The sequence below is a fragment of the Elephas maximus genome, chromosome 17 (genome assembly GCF_024166365.1).
Source record: "Elephas maximus indicus isolate mEleMax1 chromosome 17, mEleMax1 primary haplotype, whole genome shotgun sequence".
Taxonomy (NCBI): Eukaryota; Metazoa; Chordata; class Mammalia; order Proboscidea; family Elephantidae; genus Elephas; species Elephas maximus.
Window position 1 is genome coordinate 70087783 of NC_064835.1, and position 23350 is coordinate 70111132.

General features: G+C 43.8%; 1 protein-coding gene across 6 annotated transcripts in view; it reads right to left on the minus strand.

Moving 5' to 3' along the window:
- Nucleotides 1–22186, minus strand: part of MEIS1 (Meis homeobox 1) — a 142577-nt gene extending 120391 nt beyond the window's left edge. For 3 of the 6 annotated variants that reach the window (XM_049857627.1, XM_049857624.1, XM_049857626.1), the window contains exons 1-6: nt 21444–22185; nt 19396–19622; nt 17236–17377; nt 16663–16713; nt 15831–15881; nt 14250–14396 (exon numbers count right to left, since the gene is read on the minus strand). In XM_049857627.1, coding sequence (XP_049713584.1) covers nt 14250–14396; nt 15831–15881; nt 16663–16713; nt 17236–17377; nt 19396–19622; nt 21444–21455 — 630 coding nt within the window. In that variant the 5' untranslated portion in view covers nt 21456–22185. Of the gene's footprint in view, nt 1–14249; nt 14397–15830; nt 15882–16662; nt 16714–17235; nt 17378–19395; nt 19623–21443 lie in introns of all 6 variants that reach the window. The other 3 variants (XM_049857622.1, XM_049857623.1, XM_049857628.1) reach the window with 3 other exon arrangements.
- Between the last annotated feature and the right edge of the window lie 1164 nt (nt 22187–23350).

The window sequence follows — 23350 nt, forward strand, 5'->3', positions numbered from 1 at the left end:
CTTGTTTCTGCATCAATTCTCCTTCTTGTCCTCATTTCCTTCCCTGTCCCCTCCCCCACTGCCCTGTTTTTGCCAAGTCTGCTGACCTGCTAGGGTTCTTGTTGAACCCTTTTTTAATGCTGTGATGAAATGTGCTTATTACCCCCCATTTAATAGAGGCCTGAAGGGTAATTCTGGTGACTCAGCGCAGATGGTAAATTAGTGGTAAGACAATGGAAATCCAGCATCCCGTCTCAGAACCTGTGGCTCTCACACTTCCTTTTCTCCCCACGCCGGCCTGTCATGTTTGCTGTTGTGGACTTTTAATCTAGAAACGCATCTCCACAATCATCCCAATTACCCCTTAGTTCTGGCACTGGCTATGCTGGTGCCAGTGGTATCTTTACACACAAAATAAGTGTGTCCAATTCAGCATCGAATAAGGTAGATTTCTAAACCCTTAACAGATAAGAATTCTGGTGTGTTGTTTAATAAAAATATATATATATATATATACATACACACATTCATGATGATAGTGGTGGGTATTTGGTGATGGCAAAGACAGCATCCATTAAATTGAGTTCCATATTCCCCAGTTCTCACATACTACAAATAAAATCTATAAAAATTAAAATTTTTCAAACATTGAACCCTCTATCTCTGTGTAATGAGGCATGTAGGGAGGAGAAGAATTTTTGTGCTTTTTTTTTTTTTTTTTGCCTTTGGTGAAAATTCTCCAAGGAGTAATTTCATCTTTAAATGAAAAGTGTTGTATCAGGTGATTGCGCAAGCCCCAGGAACCACTGAAGCCTTGGATTCAGACATGGAGACACACATGTGCACCCGTGTGTGCCCACTCACACGTATACAGAAACATGCGCATAGCGCATGCACAAAGAATAAGGCAAAACACTATGGAAAAGCTAATTTAAATTAAATTTATAAACTAAAGATTTTTCATGTTGTTGTTATTGTTAGTTGCCGTTGAGTCAATTCTGACTCACAGAGGCCCTACATGTGCAGAGTAGAACTGTGGTCCACAGGGTTTTCTTGGCTATGAGCTGAAATTGACTCAATAGCACCTAACAACAACAATCTTAACAGAAGCAGATGCCAGGCCTTTTCTCCTGCGGTACTGCTGGGTGGATCTGAACCGCCAACGTTTAGGTTAGTAGACATTTTGCCTACATTTCAGTGAATGTCCAAGCTTTATCCTCTGTGCGATACTTGGGTTGGCTACCCTGGCAGGTAAGGGCAGTAGCCTTGGGAAGCTCGAGCCTAGCACTGCGGGTCGCCCTCGCAGTGTTCCTGAAAACTCTACTTTCCCACAGCTTGATACCTCTGAGGTCTCCACATTGGTCAGCTCTTATTAATCCACAGACTTAATTCATGCAAGAAGTTAAAAATGAACCCACAATACTAAAGAGAAGTCTACAGGTAGAAACCACAGCCCAAAGTATTCCAAAAGTTCTCCTGATGAAATCTCACAGCACTGATACTTTTTTGTCCAATTTTTCTACATTGAGATCAATGGTCACTCCATCCTATGGTAACCCCACCATGATCTAAGAAGATAACGTAGATTTCCAACATGGGATGCGTTCAGACAAATTACAAGAAAAAAGAATATTTACAACCAAAGGGAAACTTTGACCAAGAGTTGACAATCAGTTTTACCAAAACCTCAAAACTGGAAAGTAATGAAGTGTTAATGAATAATTTAGAAATGACTCAATTGTACCAAATGTCCAAATTCTACTAAGCAGTTTGCTGTGGAGAAATATCTCATGAACAGAAGATAAAGCCTTAGGACACTAGGCATTTTCATAAAAGTATTTATTTACATTTTAATAATGTTTCATTTTTCTATGCTGCTGTATCATGGCTGGGATGTTATTAATAAATGCAAACTATTATATTTAATGATTTTAAAGACTCTATATGCTTCTGACGGCACTGGGTTTTTTACTGGGTATATGCTTCTACTCCTGGAATCATACCTGTGAACTCTAGTTCATGGAGTTAAATGTTTCATTAAAAAAATAAATTAAAAAATCCCTAATCCAACTGGCACCACTACATTTGCATCCAAATATTTCAAACTATATTCTCTCGTTATCTGCCGACAGCTAATTGCTGAAATTCAGATTATTTTCTATCATTTCTATTTAGTAGTGAGGGAAGAATCTGTGAATTATATTCCAGTTAAACCTGTTGCTATAAAGTCCTTTTGTAAAAGCGTTTGCTTCTCAATGTTTTATTTTACATTTGTAACAGTATTCAGTGCTCCTGGTTCTGCAAACAAATTAAGATAGAATAAACTCAAAAGTGTCTTACATAAAGCAATCCTCAAACCACAAACTTTCTAGACAACCATCCTCACAAAGAGAACATCCAGTAACTCCAACAACACAGAAGACATTGTATCCTGAGTACCAGCAGTTGATAAGACTCTGTAAGCTATTGGGTCTCAGCATGAAGTATTTGCCCTCATAAATGTCGAAAAAAGTACTTAGCACAAGGTCTGCACATAACCTATCATTTGAATTTTAACTGAAGAGCCAACCTGCAGTGATTGACTCTGCTATCTCAGCAAGACATCTGAGTGTCTGGTCTCCTTCTACACCACTATGACATCACAATTATGGTAACCCCTCTTCACAAGGATTAAAATAATATTTTCTTAAACATTATGATTACAAAATGCTCTATAAAATAACACTCTCCCCCACTAACCAGCACCCAGTCTTCCCTCCCCAAATCAAATTAATGTTTTTAGAGGCTAGGCAGAATACAAATAGGAAGCTAAAATATTATTTAATATAACCATTGCTGTCGAGTCAATTCTGACTCATAACGACCCTACAGGACAGAGTAGAGCTGCTCCATAGGGTTTCCAAGGAGCAGCTGGTGGATTTAATTGCTGACGTTTTGGTTAGTAGCTGAAAACTGCTGCGCCACCAGGGCTCCCTTATTTAATATAAAAAAAATTTTTTTAATATTTAATATAGATACTGTTTATTGATGGTTTACTATGCTAAATGCTTTACATGTATTCCTATTTAGTTCTTACAGAAGCTCAGTGAAGTGGGTGCTATTATTATCCCCATTTTGTTGATGACAAAACTGAGGCTCGGAGAGGCGAGTGACTTGCTCTCTCGTAGCAGAGTCGAGATTCAGACTCAGAGCACTTTGACTCTATAGTATGTATACTTCATTGGGACACCACCTGCCACAAAGGATGGAACTAAAAGTTGCAATCGGAACACTTCGTTCTCTCTCAAGTGTTTTTGGAGTTTTCTCTTTTCGGTTTCTAAACCCTCACACCATAAAAAACCATAGGATCCATAATTGTGAAGTCAGAGAGAAAACAATAATTCAGCCAAGATGTAGTCCAGTTTTATTCCACCACTATCTTAACAGCAATGTACTTTGGGTAAAATACTCTTGGAAATTTATATTTTACCACTGATTTCCATTAACAATTAGCAATAGGGTATTTTCTAACTTCCCTTTTTTTGAAGCACTGCCAGCTTTTTATATTTTCAATCAAATTTCACTTTTAAAGTGTCTGTTATTCCTCAAGGATTTCTGAACCTTTAAGCTTTCTGCTGGTGTTAAATTTGGAGGTGGGGAGATTAGTTCCTTTTCCTGCATTATTTATCTGGGATAAAATCATCAAAGAGGCTTCTCTCAAAGCATCTTGAAATTTCATTTGAGTTTCTAGTTCCTAGAATGGCCCTGTTCTCTGTATTTCAAGGCACTTAACTGGGAGATCAACCAAAGCAACTGTGAATTTCAGCAGCAGAACGCAGAGCTGCATTGCTGGTATACTTTTTTAAGAAACCCCAGTTAGGCAGAAGGCCATTCTTCAGCCATACCTGAGGCTGTTATTCTAGAGGCTATTCATACCATTTCAGCAGTCATAGAGTATTCGGAATATTGGAAGTATTCTAAAGAAGTGAAGGAAATCCCCATCATTGATTTGTTACTGATTTATTCTCTCCTTTCCCTACTGGCATGTTCTTTACATGCCCTCAATAAATATTAAACACTCAGACAACTCACAGTTAGGGTGGCAAGCAAACCTTTAAGACGTTGCAACAGTAGAATGGAGAACAATGCCCCTAATTGAAAATGGTAGGGTAATTTGGAAAATAAAATGAGTTGCTGCAAATTCCGAATTCCCAAATAAAAATGTTTATACTCACTCAAATGTAGATTGTTATTGCTTTTGAATAACCATTAGAATAAAAAATGTTTGAACACCCACAATACACTTGATCTGCACAGCAGAAGCATTGACGGACCTGTTTCTGTTATTTTGTGCAGGCAGCTGCTATTTCTGTTGGTAACTTTGTCATTTAACATCACTTACACAGTCCCAATCTATGGTGAAACAAGAGACCAAGCCACCAAATACACACAACCAGTGTTAAAAATGTCATGGACAATATTCCTCAGAAAATTTGAGAACATGTTAGGGACAGGGAACACGTGCTAAAAGACAGGAAGGGGTTAAATGGTACTGTTACTTTTTTTTTTTTCTTCCTCAAACATATTAATTTATCATCAAGATTAATTCAAAAATGCAAAAGTCCTGATTCTTTCTGGCAGAAGCTGGAGCCAAAAAAAAAAAAAAAAAAAAAAACTATGACAATTAAAATGAAAATAGAAAACTATTTGCATCTGGGGCTATACAATACAAACATGGAATGACTCTGTAAGAGATGATATTTATCTGTACCCTGAGGGTAATCTTTATTATCTACTCAGGGTTATGCCACTTTTGGCAGAGATGCCACCTCTGTCTCATGAAGATAAATGCCATATGCTCTGTAGGGTTATGGCGCATTTCCTATAAATAATGTATACAATAGACTGTAAATAAATAATACATTTATCGGAACTGTTCAAGAGTGAAGGGCAGGGTGGCTACTCACGAGACAGAGTCTCATATGAACGGACAATTTAGAATAAAAGTGATGTTCAATGGTGAGTTATCCCAAAGTCTTCACACTAAAATATTCTTATGCAGGATTTCAAAACAACTCCAGGTCTGCCGGGAACTTTGGAGTATACGTTCCAACTAAACCCCAAACACCCGATTTAATTCTACCACTCTGATGACAACATCATAGCTAATAGCATATCGCTATTAGCTGTTATTTTTAAATAATTCTCTCTCTACATTGCTGGCTTTTAGGATCAATAAATAACTAGGTTTAAAATGTCATATATAAGTTTTTGCCCCATGAAACACACAGTGTTTGTTTTGTGTTTTTGTTTCCATGAGAATAACTTTAAAATTGCAGTAAATAGAAAGGAAGGCAAAAAAAAAAAAAAAATTCCAAAGAGTTCACCTTCTGTAGTTAATTTGCTAAGAGTTTTACACTGTAAAAATTGCTGTCCTTGTACCCCGCCAAAAATGCATCTCCCATTTGAAGCCCCATAGACACATCAACACTCTGCTTCATGTAAATAGGGTAAGTACACCTTTAGGCCTCAGATATTGCACAGCATTTAGTTTGAAATTAAATTTTCAAATCACTAAGGAATTGCCTCTGAATAACAGAGAACACTGCAGGTCACAGTTAATTATAGTTTGTCTATGAAATTAAGTAAATGTTTGAGAACACATCCCAATAGTTACGGAGACATTAACAGGAGTTTTACTGTCAAAGAAATTGTTATTCATTCAGCTTCTAATATTTCTAAGAGAGAGAAACCTTTTACAAGTTGGGATGGGATGAGAAAACTTGGGTTTACATCAAACTGCTCCCTTCATTGTCCTTTTGATGGCTATGTTGATTTCATTGTAAACTTCATTTTCTAGAGTTTCATAACAGTCATAAGCACACTCCACTTTAAAGAGTTTCTATGGGACATTATGCAAATGCAAATTCAGAATGAAATGCAAATCATCAAGGTCTGGGACCAAATATGGACAATCAACTAAGTATACAGTCACTGAAAGCAAACATTTAGGCATTAAGAGGGAGACCACAAAGGGGCTGATATGAATCCTTATATCGAGTATTCACAGCCGTCAGGAAGGCAAACAAGGACAACAGTTTCCAGTTTTTCACCTCATTGTAAAGCACAGGTTGGGAATATCTGACACTTTGGTCTCTATTCATTCCTGTTCTAAAGTGAGTAACATTTTTCATCTTCTCAATAAAATACACCCATATGCGGATAATAACCCACAAGGTACCCAAATAGGGAAATGAGATCTACCAGACTAGTTCAAGCTCAAATCTCAGGCAGAGGTTTACCAAACAGTAGAAAAGAAGTAATCGGGGAAAGAAAGAACTATAGTTCTGCCTTGCTAAACAGTCAACAACAACACAGATACTTACAGCCAGTAAATAGTAAATATATATAGCATGTTTTTCAGTGTAAGGAAAAATATATAGAAATGGGAATTTATTAGCAATGATAATTAGTTCCAAGTTAGTTTATATTTCCAGGGAATAATTTCACTCAAAATTAGTTATTTACATCTATTTTCTAAATAAGAAACCTGGTGGCACAGTGGTTAAAGCGCTTGGCTGCTAACCAAAAGGTCAGCAGTTCGAACTGGCCAGCAAAGACGTGGCAGTCTACTTCTGTAACAATTACAGCCTTGGAAACCCACTGGGGCAGTACTACTCTGTCCTGTAGGGTCACTATGAATTGGAATCCACTCGATGGCACACAACCATAAACTTGTTAAACTCCTAAAAAGTTGTGGTTATTTAGAAAGTAATACTTAGTAAGCTTATTAATAGAAGTTTTCCTTTCTATGGTAGAATATGATTTCGTTTAAGCTTTTAAAGACCCATAACATTGTACGCTCAAGGTTCTTTACCTTGTGAGTATAAATCCTATTAATTGTAAAAGGAGTCATTAAAAAAAAAAGTGTCAAGGGAAGAATTAATTGTAGGAACTGTATTTTTGAGAATTATAAACAAAATTAATTTTTACAACTCATTTATCCTCCCATCAGTTCATGCCATAGACAATGGTGTATAGCTCATGGCAAAGACACTGCATGATTATTTCATATCTTAAAAAGAGTTAATGACTTAGTTCTGGTTCTAACTGTATTCGTCTTCACAATAGTTTCCAGGAATATGCCATGATTTAAAAAAAAAAAAGAGAGAGATAGACAGTTGTGTGCATAACCATGCCAATGAGCTACCTGCCACCATAAAAGGGAATAAAACTAAACAAACTGACTGCCAAATAATCAATGTATTTAAGAAAGACAAGTTTCTCCTTATTTCCCATATCACAGTGACAGAGTTCCTTGTTATTAGCTTCGTAAATATATACTTATGATACTAATAAACAACAGGTGTATAATTCAATAAACTTAGAGATAAGCATTTTTTTCATCAGAGAACAAACTTTTTCTGGCATGTTTTCATCAATTTTAGGAATTTTGAGCCAAGAAAGTCAAGAAATATAAAATAGTTTCAAAAGATTTGCCCTCTTGTATTTTCCTTTAACAAGGACATATTTTCTAGATTAAGAAATGCTATTTTGCAAAAGAGTGTGCAGAGTCTAGCAAAGTATTGCCAATTGCTTTAATTCTGTGTGCTTGAATGCATTAGATTGATTGAAATTGGGCTGTAGTGACAAACGTTTAAATGAGTATATTCTTGCTTATTTCACAGGGTATCCTTTATGCCATTTATTAAAATGTCAAATTTCTAAGTGTGGGAAATTCAGCAATTGCCCAATATAAGTATACTTCCTAGAGAGACCATTTAAGGTTCCAAAAAAGCATTCCCCAATTCCTATAATCCTGAAAGCTTGGCATATTAATTTAAGTATAGAGGATGTTCTTTTACATCACACAGACATTCTCATCTGCTTGAATTTTTCAAAATTGATTTTACACATGCAAAGTTTATTCACACATGTTAAGAGCAGTAAAATGGCCAGACTTTTACTGAACCCCAAATGTCAAATTTTGGAACTATTGTCAGAACTTCAGTTGGGAGACTGTATTTCACATACAGAAAATTCTAGCTTTTTCAGCAGGTATTATATTCTAATGTTTCCTGCTGATTAAGGACAGCAAGCCCAACATGATTTACAACGGTCCTGTTTTACTTGGAATTTTGAAAACTTTTAAGTCTGATATCTGTACCACTGTCAGATAGGCTGTGTCACATGTTTTCTATTTTTATTTCTTTATTTGTAAAAGAATACTTTCCCATAATTTTGATTTAATTTCTAAACGTTAAACTCCTTTTTGGGCACTTAGGAGAAAAAGTAACAATTTTTTGTTTCGATTGTAACATAAATTCAAGTACTACTTTGATACAAATATGACAGACATCATAATCCAAAAAAGGCTATGTAAAATGCTACAGTTGCAAACATTTAAGACTATGTAACAAAAATGACTGAGAATGGTATCAGTTTACTCTTCTTCAACTATTTCCCTGACAGTGGAGTCAAATAATGTTGAATTATAGACCTTGTTACAGGAAGTCTTATTTCATGTTCATTTTTTGATCACTTCCCTGCGAGTCCCTATAGGAATTTGGCTGTATGCCGACTTTCCTTTAAGAGTTTCTGTATACATACTTGGGTTGTGTTTGATGATTAAATGATCATTTATTAAAACTTTACCATTCCCCATTTGTTCAACATGTTTACTTTGCATAAGAAAATATTGTTGTTGTAATGGAAAACATAATATTACCAACACAAAAATACTTCATTTGAATTCATGTTGACATTATTTTCATTTATGGCAAGTGTCTTAACATAACTTGTTATGCACTCTTCACAGTTTTTCCAACTCCACCTGTGAGAGAAGGTAAGCTAGTTTTATAACAGTAAGCCCCATGGTAATATGTTAGCCTATCTGCTTGGTCTTAAAACCACAAGATTTCTACTAGGGCACCACAAACAGTCCTTGTTTTTTAAGAGTATGCAGTTTTCCTGGATAATTTTCCTTCCATCACCCAGTAACAGCTGTGTTTTAAATCTTTTTGGACTATGGCAAACATTTTAAAATTTAAACACACCCGTGTTTGAAAACATTATGATTTAAAATTTGTTTATGTTCAAAGTAGGGCAATAATAGCATGGTATTTTAGTTTTTTTTTTTTTTTAAGTATGGCCCACATTTTTATCTCTCCCCCCTTCCTCTTCCTTCTCCTCTTCCTCTACTATTTAAGTTTCTCCATGTTTTTTAATAAAAGTCTCTGCATTAGGACTGATAGCAAGAGCACACACAACCACTCTATATGTTTCTGCATGGTGAGCAATGGAGTCATTCTGCTGGGAGAGGGATTGCTATTTGAGTGACCTATTGCCACTTTAAAAATATAACCACAGAGCTAGTTAAATCACTGAACAATAGTTACTGTTATGGGGCTTTACTTTGCACAAACTAGCATTAGTATCATTGCTTTCCATTAACCATGGAACTTGCACTGGGGACTTCCAGACAGAGAGAGAGAGGAGCTATGAAATAAGAATAACTTTTGTAGTAGTTTATTAGCATTTAGGCTCCAGGACATTTAACAATGGACTTGGTCCAACCTATCTGCATATACCCTGTATTTCTCTTTTTTTCTTATTGTTTTTCTATAATGTTTTCGAGTGCCCCTATTAAGAAGCAATACATTTCCACTCTGAAGTTCAAACATAAATACACTCTAAAAGCCAATCCTAAAGTAACAATAAAAAAACACACCTAGTAAGCAACTAACTTCTAATTCAAAAGGCACTAAGCAATAAAGGTCCTAGAAAGAACATCCCAATTAGCCAGTATAGTGACAGGCAGTCGGCACCTTATTATTTAATCATTAAAGAGAATCTTGCCATAATTTCTCTTTGACATAGTTCAGAAAAAAAAAGAATTAAGAATAGACCACATGACCCACAAAAACAACCAAAAATAAAGTCAGAGGATGCTAAGACCCCATTGGTCTCAAGACCTGTGGACTGAGAGGTTCCAGGATCAGGCAGAAGTGGGACCCTATTAGGCATTTACAATTTAAATAAGACTATCAAATGTAAGCACTTAGAAACAGGCCACCTGACAAAGGGGCTATTTTCCTGCCCCCTACTGTTTGTGTCCCAGTCTCCTTATTGGAGGAAAACAAATTGCCTCTACTTCCAGTATGAACAAATATCCACTGGCCTCATCTTTTTTTTTTTTTTTTTTTTTTAAGCAGCAGATCCAGTCCATTAAGGACATTAGGTTATTCCTTGCCTTCCCTTCTCCATTCCTCACGTAACACCTCCCCAAAAGAGAAAGCTTAGATCTTCTTTTAGGCACGTCCCACTACCCCATTTAGAGGGAGGGGGCCGTTTCAGTCAAGTCTAGTTCAGTTTTAAGAATTTTAACCAAAACTCTGCTTTAGAAGCAACATTCCAAACTTTTAAAAATAAAACGATCGCCATCAGTGTCCCCAGGCCCAACTGGGAACCAAAGGGCACTGGCCTTGGGCTGCCCTGGGTCCCCGTGGCCCACGGTCTGGCGCTCTCCAGCCCGGGCCGCGCAGCCCTGGCGGCGGCCCCCCGGGGAGCCCAGTGGCACTTGGCATTTAACCTGCCTGGCGAGCGTGGCTTTCGGGTTCCCTCTCCGTGAGCCATATTACTTCACCCCAGACGTTGGAGACAAATCTGGATTAATATGCACCAGGGCGCCCTGTGCAGCCCGCCGGTCCTAGCCTAGGAGCTGTTAAATGCAGATTCAGCCGAGGACCCCCTGGAGAGTGGCTGTTGAATAAAAACTATAATCCAAAGGGACCACTTCTCTGCCTCGTAGGGAAAATCAGGGCCCGCGCTCGTGGCCAAGCACAGGCCCATTTAGTTCCAGCTCGCTGTGGACAGGCGTGGCCACCCCGGGAGGCGGCCTTGGGGGCCCGGAAACTCTGCTCCCCTCTCCACTCCTTCCCCGACCCACTCTAGGTCAATGACCAAGAGACAACCCTGGGAGGCTTGTTCGACAGCTCCTACATGGAGCACAGCCTAAAATCTAATGTCTGGGCTGCCAGTTCCTTCCTTGTCTTACCCCTTGCAGCGCCCCCAACTCCACTCTGCTCCCCCAAACACGCGCCCTTCCTCCCTTCGAACCCGTGTCCTATTCCGTCGCTAACCAAGCCCAACATTCGCCTCGATGCCTCGCACCTGGCTTCCCTTCTTTACCCGCAGCCCGGCCCTCTCCCCACCCCGAGGCCGGGAAGCCTCCACGCCCCTGGCTGCCCTCAGCCCCGGGAAGCGCGGCCGTCGGGAGAGGGCGCCCGGGAGGCCTGCGCCAGCCAGACGTGCCTCTCAGGCCGGGGGACCTCTGGGCAGCCTCCAGGACTGGGTTAGGGGACAAGGGTCGGGGTTATGGCTTCTAGTGGCGTCCTAACTTGGTTAAAAAACAAAAACCAAAACCACCCAAACCAACAACTTTACAAGGCCAAGTGAATTTCCGCCGCCTTAGCCCTCCGGGAAACCCGCTGGAATCACCGTCGCGGATCCCAGGTCCCGGCGCGGGTGGCAGCCTTCGCACCCTCCGAGGAAAACACGTAAAGTAAAATAAACCGTGCCGCCAGCAGATCCCATAGACACGGGGGTTAATGAGCTAACAAGGTCCCGCGCTCGCACCACACCTGAAGCAGTCCAGTCCTGGAGCGCACCTTCAGCAGAGGCTCAAACTGGCCGGGCCGCATTCGCAGACAGGTGGAGAGGCTGGCCTTTTGGGATCCGGCTCCCAGGGCGCCGCACGTGGGGTACAGAGTCCTCGGGGGCAGGCGAGTAGATTCCAGTCTCGAGAACTGGCGCCTTCTGGACGGCCCTGGCGCCTCATCCTGCTCTCCTCACCTTCCCAGGCCAGGGGAGTCCACCCAGTGCCCGAGGGCGCGCGGGATTTGTGGGCACAATCCCGCGTGCGCTCTGTACTCGGCGCTCCCCTCTCCAAAAGGCGCCTAGGCATGCTTGCTCCCGGTTTCCCGGAGCGGGACAATTAAAAGGCGAAAACTTGTTTGCTGCTCTCGGACCATTGGAGACCGGGGTGAGCCGGCAAGGTCACGCGAGCGCGCCCACGCGCACAGACTAGCATGTCCACGAGCTCAGCAAGCCGCGTCCCACCCAGAGCTGCGAAGCCCATTCTGTTGGGGCGGGGGCCGAGAAATACGCCCCACAGGGCTTCTCCTTTTGTAGGTAGGGGAGGAAAATAAAATGAGCATTTTAACCTAATACAACTGCACACCAATCTTTGTGTATCTCAAATTAAGGTAATTAGGTAAAAAAAAGTTTACGGAAAGAGTGTGGGGAGAACTCGATGATGTTACATCAGTTTTGTACGCCCCCCTCCCCCAAAAGAACCCCAGAACTTTGGTCCTTTATCTTTGACTTTAATAAAATAGTGATTCGTTGAGAAAATGGGGTATAAATCTTCATTTTGGAGGCAATTAAAGTGTTGATTTCATTCGTGCCCCAAAGCGATTCTTGTAATTTGCTCAAATAGCTTTATGTACCCAGCACTCCGGAGCTTTTAGAAGCCCATTTTGTAGTTAGGCTTGTTGGATTACAATTTTTATTCAACGGCAGCTACCCGAGGCTTCCCCGGCTGAATCTGCATTTAACAGCTCCCGGGCAAGATCTGGCGGGCTGAACCAGGAGGGAGGCCCGGCAGCCCGCGGAGCCGGGGCCGGGAGCCGCCGGCAGCTTCCCTACCTCGGCCGGACAGCGCCAGGAGTGCTCAAGCTTCTTGTTCTGCGCATTCGTCCACACTGCTGAAAGTTTACAACTCACTGAATAATAATGACCCGGAGTGCCAGCGCTATCAAAGCTCAGTTCTCTGCCTGCCCCCACTCATCTTGGGGAAAGTAGGAATTTTACCGCTGTCGTGGGGTCTCCCAGAGATACCCAACCTGGTTTTTTATTTTTTTATTTTAAGGGGGTGATGCTGAGAGAAGAAAACTTAAGAGGACACCAAGACCGAGGTGTCAGGGCACTCCGGCAAGAACCCCGGCAAGGCGATCGCTGGCCAACCGCGATCATTGCAAATCTTGCAAAGGAAAACTCTGCCGGCCTAGCTGGCCTGTGGCTTAACAAAGGCAGGCTGATTTCTCCCCCAAGACGGGATTCACGTGCCAAGTTAGAAAGAGAAACAAGTCCGGGCCTTCCCTTCTTTGTGGGGGCTGGGAGAGGCCGGCAACCCAAATCTGGAGCCCTGTTGCAACAATTCGCCAGAGAGCTGTCCTGGGCCCTGTTTCATCTCACCCACTCCTCACCTTTTCACTTTCATTGCCTTTCTTGCAACTCCTTTGGCCCAATCCAGGCACACAGCGACAAGAGATAGATAAACTGGGACCAAAGAGCGGTGCGGGGTGAGAGAAAGAGAAATCCCCCCAGCAACTCCAAGTAAAACGCATCCCCACTTAGCAATGCAGCGGAAGAAGGGCCTGGAGGGAGCCCAGGAAAGGAGGGGTCGCAGGAAGCAAAGAACCAGCAGGAGAGAGTGAAGGCTGCCTAGGTCCTCCACCCGCCACATCCAGGGAGCCGCTGGGGTGCCCTGATGGTGACACTTGCAAAAGCTGCCAACCCAGTGGGCCCAGAGCATGGACCAGCTGGAGGATGCCTGCAAAGGAGGAGGACAAAAGTCCATATTTGTCTGTTTTTATAACCTCGGCCTAGTCTTATTTTTTCTATTAAGTACAATAAAATGGGCGAGCTTGCAGCAGGCACTGCACAAAGCAATGTTCAGTGAGGTCTAGAAGCGTTCGGCCAAGGAAAACTGACAAGACAGGCTAATGAACCGTATAGACAGGGAGAAAATAGCCAGCATTTGCTAGATTTCAAACCCTCACTGTCTCTCTTAGACCACCTATCTTGGATTTATTCCTAATAAAATAAGAAATAAGCAGACCCTACACTTTTTTCTTTTCTTTGAGATAGAAGGGGGGGTGGAAATGCTCCCGAACAAAGGCCTCCAATCAGAGGCGGTCACTGGCAGTTAACACTGCCATTATTATAGAGGGTAAATAAAATAAAGACAAAAATTAAAAGCGACAAGAAACAGGTCAAGTTTGCAGGCAAAGCTTTTACAAGCTCATCTCCACAGGTCGAATCCCAGAGCCAGCCTTAATGAAGCAATAATAGCCACATTATTCAAAAATTTTCATTTCGATGGAAATGTATCTAAAAGGGACTTAATCATATGCAAATAATAAAAGGAGGTGGTAGTGACCCAGCAAGCAATATGCATACAGATTTTTTTTTTTTCCCAGGGATGTTGAAGATTGAAAAGCGCGTACCTGGTCAGTTAGATTTGCTGATCTTGTTAGATCTTCACTGTCTGATTTGGAGCCTCCTTCCCTATCGTCGATCACCAAATCGATAGGCATTTTCCCTTTTAAACAGCTAATATACCGGTGGCAGAAATTGTCACATAATTCGTGTACCTACATTATGACAGAAATCAAAAAATGGAAATAGAATCAGGAGTGCATAAATGACACTGACAAGTGCAATCCACCCCCCTTGTGAGTGCCAAACTTCCAAATAGGGGAAACACAGGGCAATTGTCCTCTAGAGACCCCCAGATGCATCCAGAATTAGGAATAACTTTCTTTTCTTGCAAAATAGAGATATCCCAGAAAATTGACAGTGACAAGATGATTCACAGGCTACAACATATTCAACACCCGTGTTAAATTCATCTGCTCCCCGGGCTGTGGCCATTAGAGAGGTGACCTGTGTGGGTGACATTTAAGGTAAACTATTTAATTTCACCCAGTTACCTTATCATAAATCCTTTTCCAAAGTGTCTAAGGAAAAAAATGTGAATGTGTATATACACACACACATATTCATACAAATCCAAGGGACCAGTAGTATGGTGGCATAGGATATATGCCTGAAAAATCAAGTCCCTATAAAATTTGTAACTGGGGTTTCTATCCATAAGGAGCATATATTAGGACACTTCCTTAAAAAAAAAAAAAAAAAAGAAGAAGGAAATCAAATTGCCAGTACCTGTGATATGAAAAAGCCTACAGCCAGAACAACTTATCAAATTGATTTTTTTTTCTTTTTAAGGAAAAAGAAAGCCTCACAATATTTAGGCGTAAGCAGAGAGGTCTGTCACAGGCCGTAGGCATCACTGACATGCAAAATTTCACAGGAAACCCCAGAGTGCTTGCAATGTGATGTTAGTTGGAATTACAATGCATTAAGTTTTTTATTGCTGAGATTTATAGAACAGCTAGCAAAATCATGTTATCCTACACCCTTTTTCTTGAGTATGAAGGTGGGGTGTGTGCAGGATTCACAGATTCAAGAAATTGACACAACTATCAACTCTGCTTTGTCTCTGCAAAACGTTTCATGTGCCTCCCCCACCACCTCCTCCAGGCTCCCTGCCTGCTCCTCCCCACCCCCTCCGTCTCTCCTCTGTGTCTGACCTGCCGCTGCTCTCAGACTGTCTTCCAGAAACTCACTAAACTAAACAAAACTTTTTTTTTCCTCCCTCAGAGGTAGCAAAGAAGAGGAAGAAGAGGAAGAGCTGAGACCACATAGGTATAACTTGTGAAGCAAATTTGCAACAGCATTGTGGAAACATCAGCTGGGATGCATAGAATTCCAACTATTCACACAAAACCAGCAAGGTAGTAAGAACACAAGACTAGGGCGTTCGTGATCCCGGTTTTAGTGGCTGAAATTGTAATTAAACTATGAAAAGAAATAGATGCTAAGATTGGCCTTGACACCAATTACCAGAAGGAAAGACATTTATGCAAATGTCCCAGAAGCCTGAACTTCAGCCATTCGAACCCTCCCTCTGTGTGTGTTTGGGGGTGATCGAGAAGCAATAGGTAAAGGGGTAGAGAAATTACCTTCTCTAATTCCAACAGATGAAACCTTAATACTTGTATGGCTTGAATCATCTGCAAAGATACAAAAAGAATGAGCACCCCATGCCTGGTTTTCAGAAAACTGGCTTTCAGGGCTCTAGCATCTCCAGCCAGCCCCCTCCCCCCAGTAAACAGAGTTATTTTGATTTATGGCAATAACACTAAAATTTAATAGCAGCGACTGGGTACCACCTAGAGGTTTATATTTCTTAAGAAGAAAAAAAAAATAGCTAAAACAACAACAAAGCATCTAAGTGGGGATCATAAACACTCTCCTCCCCCCACGACTCTCCCTCTCAGCCCCATACCTCCCTCTCCAAGGGCCACATCCCTGGACTCGATTTTTCCTTAGAGTGAGGGGATGGAAAATATCCCAGATCACCCCCAATGGTGGCTGGTCACATTAAAACGTTCTGCTACTCTCTGCACACCTTTCAGGCAAAATTAGTTGGTTAGGGGCTCTGGCCTGGTCGCTGCCCTGGTGACGCGACTCTGAGGGCTGGGAAGTCCGCAAAGTTTAAGCACACACGCTGACAGGCCCAGAGATAAATCCCCGCGCTGATTACAGCTGCGCAGCCCGGCTGTCATAAAAAAACAAAAGCTAGCCTTGCCCCGCGCCGCCTTGCCCGGCCCCTCTCGAGATGAATTTATTTCCCCGGAATCTTGTCCCCCGACCACTTGTCCGTGGACAGAAACATTGACGGCCGCCTTGCAGCTACGGGGAGACACGTCTAGGAAATCAGGTCCCTCAAAGCAAAGCCGGGGGCGCTGGTTGGGAAGGTGGGGGGAGAATAAGGAAGGAATCTGCTCTTACCAAGTTATCCAGTTCTGGATTAGAAGAAAATAGAGGTTTTTCTGCGCGAATCTAAATAAAAATGAGGAGAGGGAAGAGAGAGAGGGGAAAGAAAGAAAGAAAAAAAGAACATTTGAAATCTGGCGGCCTTGCCTGGTTTCTTGCCTCATTACACTGATGGGGGCAGTCTGTAACCTCCGGGAGGGACTCGGTGACACCGAGTTGGTCCCGCCAGAAACACTTCAATGTGAATCAAACAAGCCGAAAACGCCACCAGAGCTCGGTCTTACTTCTAGTAGCAAGAACGATTCTCCAGGTCGCTGAGTAGCTCGGCAAATCCAAAGCAGCTACAAGGCGTGGTGTTTGCGATTTTATTTTATAGAATGGGCGTTCTGTCTTAGGTTATGGGGCGGGGGGAGCGGTGAGTGGGATTGAATACGGTTATTTTTCAATAATCCTCAAACACACACCCGTATTGGAGGAACGTCTCAGGGGACGTAAAATACGCACGGCTTGGGGTGGATTATTTATTAGCTACCTTGGAAAATGTGTTGGGGGGGGGCTCTTTTCTTTTTAAACAGTTATTTTGCTGACCTGTTTGGCGAACACGGCTATATCTTCATTGAATGACTCTGACGAACAGACGTCCCCGCCTGCCACCCCCGGCTCGCGGGGGGTACAGGTAGCTAATTCACATTTCTCAAAAATCAGTGCTAAGAGAGGGAAGAGGGGGTGTCTGCAAGAAAATACAACAGTCACAAACAACACAATGGTTAGTCCTCACACCAAAACCAAACCCGCTGCCGTCGAGTCAATTCCGACTCTCAGCGACCCTCTAGGACAGAGTACAACTGCCCCACAGCGTAAACTTTAAGGAAGCAGAAGGCCGCCACATCTTTCTCCCGCAGAGCGGCTGGTGGGTTCGAACCGCCGACCTTTCAGTTAGCAGACTACTGCCCCCTGATTAGTCCCCAGTCAGTGAAAAAGGCGCCCAAGAAAAACAGCCGGAGGAACTCGAGGCAGGGACCCCCACCCTGGTTTTGACATCTACTTTTTTCTTTTCCCTTACCCCCACCTCGGTGACTGCTCACCTCCCCTTCCTCCCAGGGCCCTGAAGTCGGAGGCCCGGAGCTATGGGCCGGATCTGAGGATCAGTTCAGCCCTTCTGGCCTGAGAAATTGGTAACATTTGCTAAGGATAAAACCCAAGCGGTTCCAGCAGCCATTTTGAATTAAGTTTCCCATCCCCACTAGCCCGTGTCCCTCGGCTCCAGGTCCAGGTCCAGGTCCAGGACCGGGTGGAGGAGAAAGGAGCAGCGGTAAGGGATTGGGAAAGCTAATTTAAGTAGGTTACTTGGAGGCTGCCGTGCGAAGCCCGAGGCCGGGGGGAACCTCGGGGGCAGGCGCTCAGCTAACTTAGGGAAAGGACCGACTGTCAGGGGGCTGCACCTACCAGTGTCAACCCCACGACCCTCGGAGAGTACGAAGCACACTTCCTTCCCCTCACCCACCGTCCCCTGCCCCCCAGAAGAAAGTTGTTTCCAATGTTTCGGCGGTAAAGCCTTTCATTTTGTCTCTACGGAGTGGCAAAACAGCTGCTATTGCGAGGGGCCTAGATGTTGCTTATCTCAGCCCATAAAAGAAAAAAAAAAATTCTTCTTCTAATGCCCAAGGAGGTGTCTCAAGTCTTTTATTAGCTCTCACAGCCCAGCTGGGAATTTAACAGTTTGGGGTCCTTTTCAAAGCTGCCCCAAATGTTCTGTCCCGGAGCCTAAACAATTTGCAGTTAACGCTGCGGACAGAACGCTGGGATTTAAACAAGCCCGTCGTACAAGGCACCAGAAAATAAAGCAGAAAGATGTTTCAGCCGGGGAAGGCCCGTGTTACATAGTTTTCAAAAGAAGAAAAGAATAGAAATAAAAGATGCTACAAAGTAAAAAAAAAAAAAAAGTCCCCAAATTCATCAGCGCATAGTAGGCACAAGTGACTTTCAAAGGATTTGGCTCGTCAAGGAGAGAGCTCAGAGTCTAACCGAATGGCCTGGGAGAACACGGTGTAAACAGCAGCCAGAAACAGCCCCCGGCCAAACAACACCCGGCATCCACGTCTATCTAAACCTTGCAGGTTTTGCCTTTGAGCACAAAGTGCAAAAACGGCTCGAAGTTTCTTAATATCTGTAAAATTTCAGAGGGAGCCCTTCTCCTTGAAGTCAGTGGTCAAACTCCCTAAATGCAAAACATGTTCCCCCTTGCCTGACCTGCCACTGTCCTCCCTGGGTTTTATTGTGCCGTGGAGAGCCAGTATACGGCTGCTGAGTAAACTTAGCAAGTCAGAACAATCAGTGGCTTAAAAGATTTTGACTAAACTAAAACTTTCCTTCTACTACAAAGGCGCCTACATTCAGAAGCCCCTAACGCTCTCCCAGCCAAGACCAGCGAGTGAAGACTGCAACCCGCCACGCTCTCGAGCCAGAGTCTGAGCGGGGCCGAGGGACCTTTAAGCAACTTGTCCGCACCAGGACCCCTTGCCGGCACCGCAGCGGCGCAGCCGGAAGCTAGGCTGGCGAGGAGGGTGTTTGGAGATGGGGGACTTGGGGGCTAGCTGACTGCCTCCCCAGATTTCCCATGCAATGCGAAAGTAAAGTCCCGTATCTGTACCTCTATCCAGAGAGCTCCGACTTTCCTCCAGCCAACGGATAGGGAAACAAGGGAAACATCACCTCTCAACTCTGTAACCTGCTGCTGGTTGTACCTACCCATAAATGGCATCTTTATCTCTCTTTAAAGCGTCATTGACGGAGGAACCCATGCTGGGGGCCATGGCGTTGGTGTGAGCTGTGTGCGGGTACTGGTGCGAGTGCAGAGGAGGCCCGTGGTTCAGGTGGTGGACCGGCTGCATGGACCTGGCAGCGTGCGGGTCCCCATACATCGTGGAGGGGATGCCCACTCCGTCCATGCCCCCGTAATGGGGTAGATCTTCGTACTGCATGACAAACAGGAGATAAACAAGGTTCAGAAGGCCAGGCCGGTAAGAGGGGGATCGGCAGGGCACGAAGCTTATATAATGTCAGTCCAGCTGGGTCTTTCCACCGGGAATACGGTGGCCTTGCATCTCTCAAGTTGAGATTTCTTATTTAAAAACTCATTTTCAAAGTAACAATTCCAAGATTCTCCGTGAGACTCAGCGGGGATGAAAGGTCTTGCCCTAACTTGTGTCCCTGTCAGCTAGTTCAGAAATTCAGGATCCTTTGGCAAAGAAGGAAGGAAGGAAGAAGGAAAGAAAGGGAGGCATTCTCCCGGAGGGCGGAAGGTAAAACGTTCACGTCTCTAGAGGAGGAAATTCAAAATCACAATAATAAAACGTGCCGGGACAGTGCAGCAAACTCGCTGAGTTTCACAGCCCCTTAACATCAGGGGGAATTAAAAAAAAAAAAAAAAAAGTTACGATGGGAACAGCTATGCCAAGCACGTGAATTCAGACAGGCTTCTCATTTTATTTCCCTGCCACTGTGGAGTTAGGCAGTCCTGTAAGACACTGCATTTCCTATGCTTTCCAAGACAAGCTCTGCTAAATTATACAAACTGGCTGTCCCCTTAAAAGTGGAACTCAGGAAAGGGTAGCTTTCACTCCACCTTAAAGCTGAATTTACAAACTGGGCAATTTCCCTCCAAAGTTAAAGAAAAATCTATAGTTGAAGCAGTTAATTATTCTATTTTTTTTTCCCTCTATGAACTCTCTTCCCATACTAGAAGTCATTGAGGCAAACGTTACTCATCAGGTTTAAAGCAGATTCAAAGCAAACATACTACTTTCATATTGATTGTCATTTTGCGTGCGAAATGTAGCTATTCAGAATTTCTAATTGCTTCATTCCGAGCAAGTTCTTTTCCCAAGATTTGGAGGTGCTGAGAGTGAAATGATTTTCAAAGAAAAGAGGAATTGCCACTTTCATCTCCTTAAGGCCAGAGGTGTGAAAGGAGTTTGGAAGAAGGCTGACATTTGCCTGAACCAAAGGAGTAAAGAAAAATGTGTCAGCCTAGTAACTTTCTTTTGCAAACAGGGCTTTGAGGGCCAGGACACAAATTATGCAAGGAAGGCTTTTTGTGGACCTCTTTTCTTTTAAGAAACTACCTCGGCTGGGTTGTCATTGTCTCACTTTACTCTCACTACATTTCCATTCAAATAGGAATATTGGGAAAATTAGTATTGCATTTTTAAAGCGAGTAGCTGTGGGGTTAGTATCCAATTAGTACAGGACTTCAGCTAAGAAAAACTTGCCAAGTATTACCTTGCATAAAAATCTATGCAAATGAAAATTACTGTTAAAAGATGAGTATTTTCCGACTCAAACTCCGCTGAGTTGTGACCAAGTTATTTGTTTTGAAAAGTTAAATGCTTCTAGTGAAAGAGCAAAGATGAGCATAATCAATAACATATCAGAAGTTTCCAGCTGCTTATTTTAGTTTAAAAATAGCTTTAAACTGATTTCTGAACGCTCGGTGTAGCATTAAGTATCTAGCCTTTTTTTTTTTTTTTAACAGATGATTTCTCAAGCTTGTATTTTTATTTACATAGCTGCTGGTTAGGAATCTATAGAAAGCTTGATTGCTTGAATTCACAACTACACATAGCATACATCAAAGTCTACAAACGCACTGAATAAATCTCGCTTTAGGCCACGGCTTTAGGAGCCTCATTCAAAGGGAAAGAGAGAGGAAAAAAGGAAACTTTTTAGCGGGGTCCTTCAGCCACGTTTCAATTTAATCTCACATTTGAGTTCCACCATTGTTTTTTAATACGTACCCTTTGCGCCATCGGCCTCCCTTCCTACTTCAACTTCTAATATATCCTCTTTAAGGCCAGTGTGAAAAGAAACAAATACGCAAACTCCCCCGGAAAAAAAAAAAAAAAAAAAGCACGACGAAAAATCCCTTAACGTCTCCAGCAACGTGAGCTACCGGTCCCAGATCTTCGGTCTAGGGGACCTGAAGCAAAGCGCCCGAGTCACTGAGCATAAAAGCCCTCCGTTTCCAAGACAGCAGCGGGGGCAAAAAAAAAAAAAAAAAAAAAAGAGAAAAGCAGGTCTTCTCTCCCCAAAAATTCAGTTTAAAAAAAAAAAAAAGAGCGCCCCTCAGACTCAACTACCAAATCTCATGGCTTTCTGCCACTCCGGCTGTCAATCACAGGCGAGGTTGTCAACGTGGTGAATGAATGATCATCCGCTCTGTCTTCTTCTGGTCAGAACACCTCAAATGTTAATATTCAAATGCACAAAGCCCTAGCGCTCGCTTTCTTTGAATCAGTCCTAATTCCTAATCAGTTTCTCTCTTCTCTCGCTCTCTCTTTCTCTTTCTCTCTCTCTTTGCAACTGCAGCACTGGAGGGAGATTAGAGGAGGAGGGTTAAAAAAAATGTCTGAGTTTGTCTTAAAGGAGCCACGATCGATGCTGCCCGCTTGCAGTCCCCGTGCGTGTGTAAAGTGTGTGTTGCACAGGCGGAGAGGTGGATTCCGACCAGAATGCTAGAACCCGGAAGTAGTGGTGGCCATAACAGGTCGCGTCTTACACAATGCATTGGGCTGCAGCAAGTAGGCTCCACGGCAGGGGTGGGTGCGCGAAGCGAGCTCTGGCCGCACTGGAGAGGCAGAGAGGCGCCCTACGAAATCGCACGCCCAGGCACAAACACTCACATACCCGGGGCATACACACACATCCGCGGGGAGCAGCACCCGGCCGGCGTCTTGATTTTCCATATTCTTTTCTCTCCACACCCCCTCCGGACTCTCTCCCCAAACCAGACTGCTGAAATAAATTGGGAATAAACGGGGGGCAGGCAACAGCCGGAGTTATTTTGCACAGGGCTCCGCGCACAGACTGCATGACTTTCCTTGAAATGTTTGTGTTCTGCCAGTATTTTTCGGGGCAGGGGGGTGCAGAAAGTGCCGGCTTCTCAGAACTAAACACCCCAAGGGGAAAAGTCAAACGGGAAGCGAGGACGAGGAGGAGGAGAAGCGGGAGCGAGGTTGGGAGGGCTGTGTTAAGGAGTCCTGAGAATGTGGGGTGGAGATGGCTCCGGCTTTCTGCAGACCCTTCTTAGAGTTTTTTTGCTGTCAGAGGTGGATGCCGGTCACCAGGAGGGGAAATGCTTGCGTTTTCTCACTTTGGGTCTGGGCGCCTTGGCGGCCCCCAGCCCCAGCCCAGGCGTCCTGCGCGAAGTAAGAGAGGAAGGGAGGAAACAATGAGCTGAGCGCCGGGAATGTGCCCCCAGCGCCTGTTTACAAACAAGGAGCTATTTATGATCGCCGGAAAGCGAAACCCGACGCGGGCCCTGAGCACCCCAGACCTCGCGGGCGTGCCGGGGCCGGGGAGCGGCGGGGAGGGAGGCTCTTTCTCCGACCCGCTCGGGGCGAGGCGGCGGTGCGCCCAGGGCGCGGCGCAGCGCGGCAGGGTCGGCGCGCTCGGCTCCGGCTGCGGCCGCGCCGCCTTTGTCTTCGAGGCGCCGAGGGGCTCCGGCCTCCGCCGCGCTCGGGCCTGGAGGGGCCAGGCGCCCACCCTCTCAGTCCCCGCGTTCCCCTCCCCGCAGCCCTTCTTCTTTCCATTCCGCTCTGCTGTTGGCAACCGGGCTCGGCAAAAACTCCCGGAGCCAGAGAAAAAGAGATTCACCTCCGGAGCCGAGATTTCAGACAAAAAGCTGCTCCTACACACAACTCGG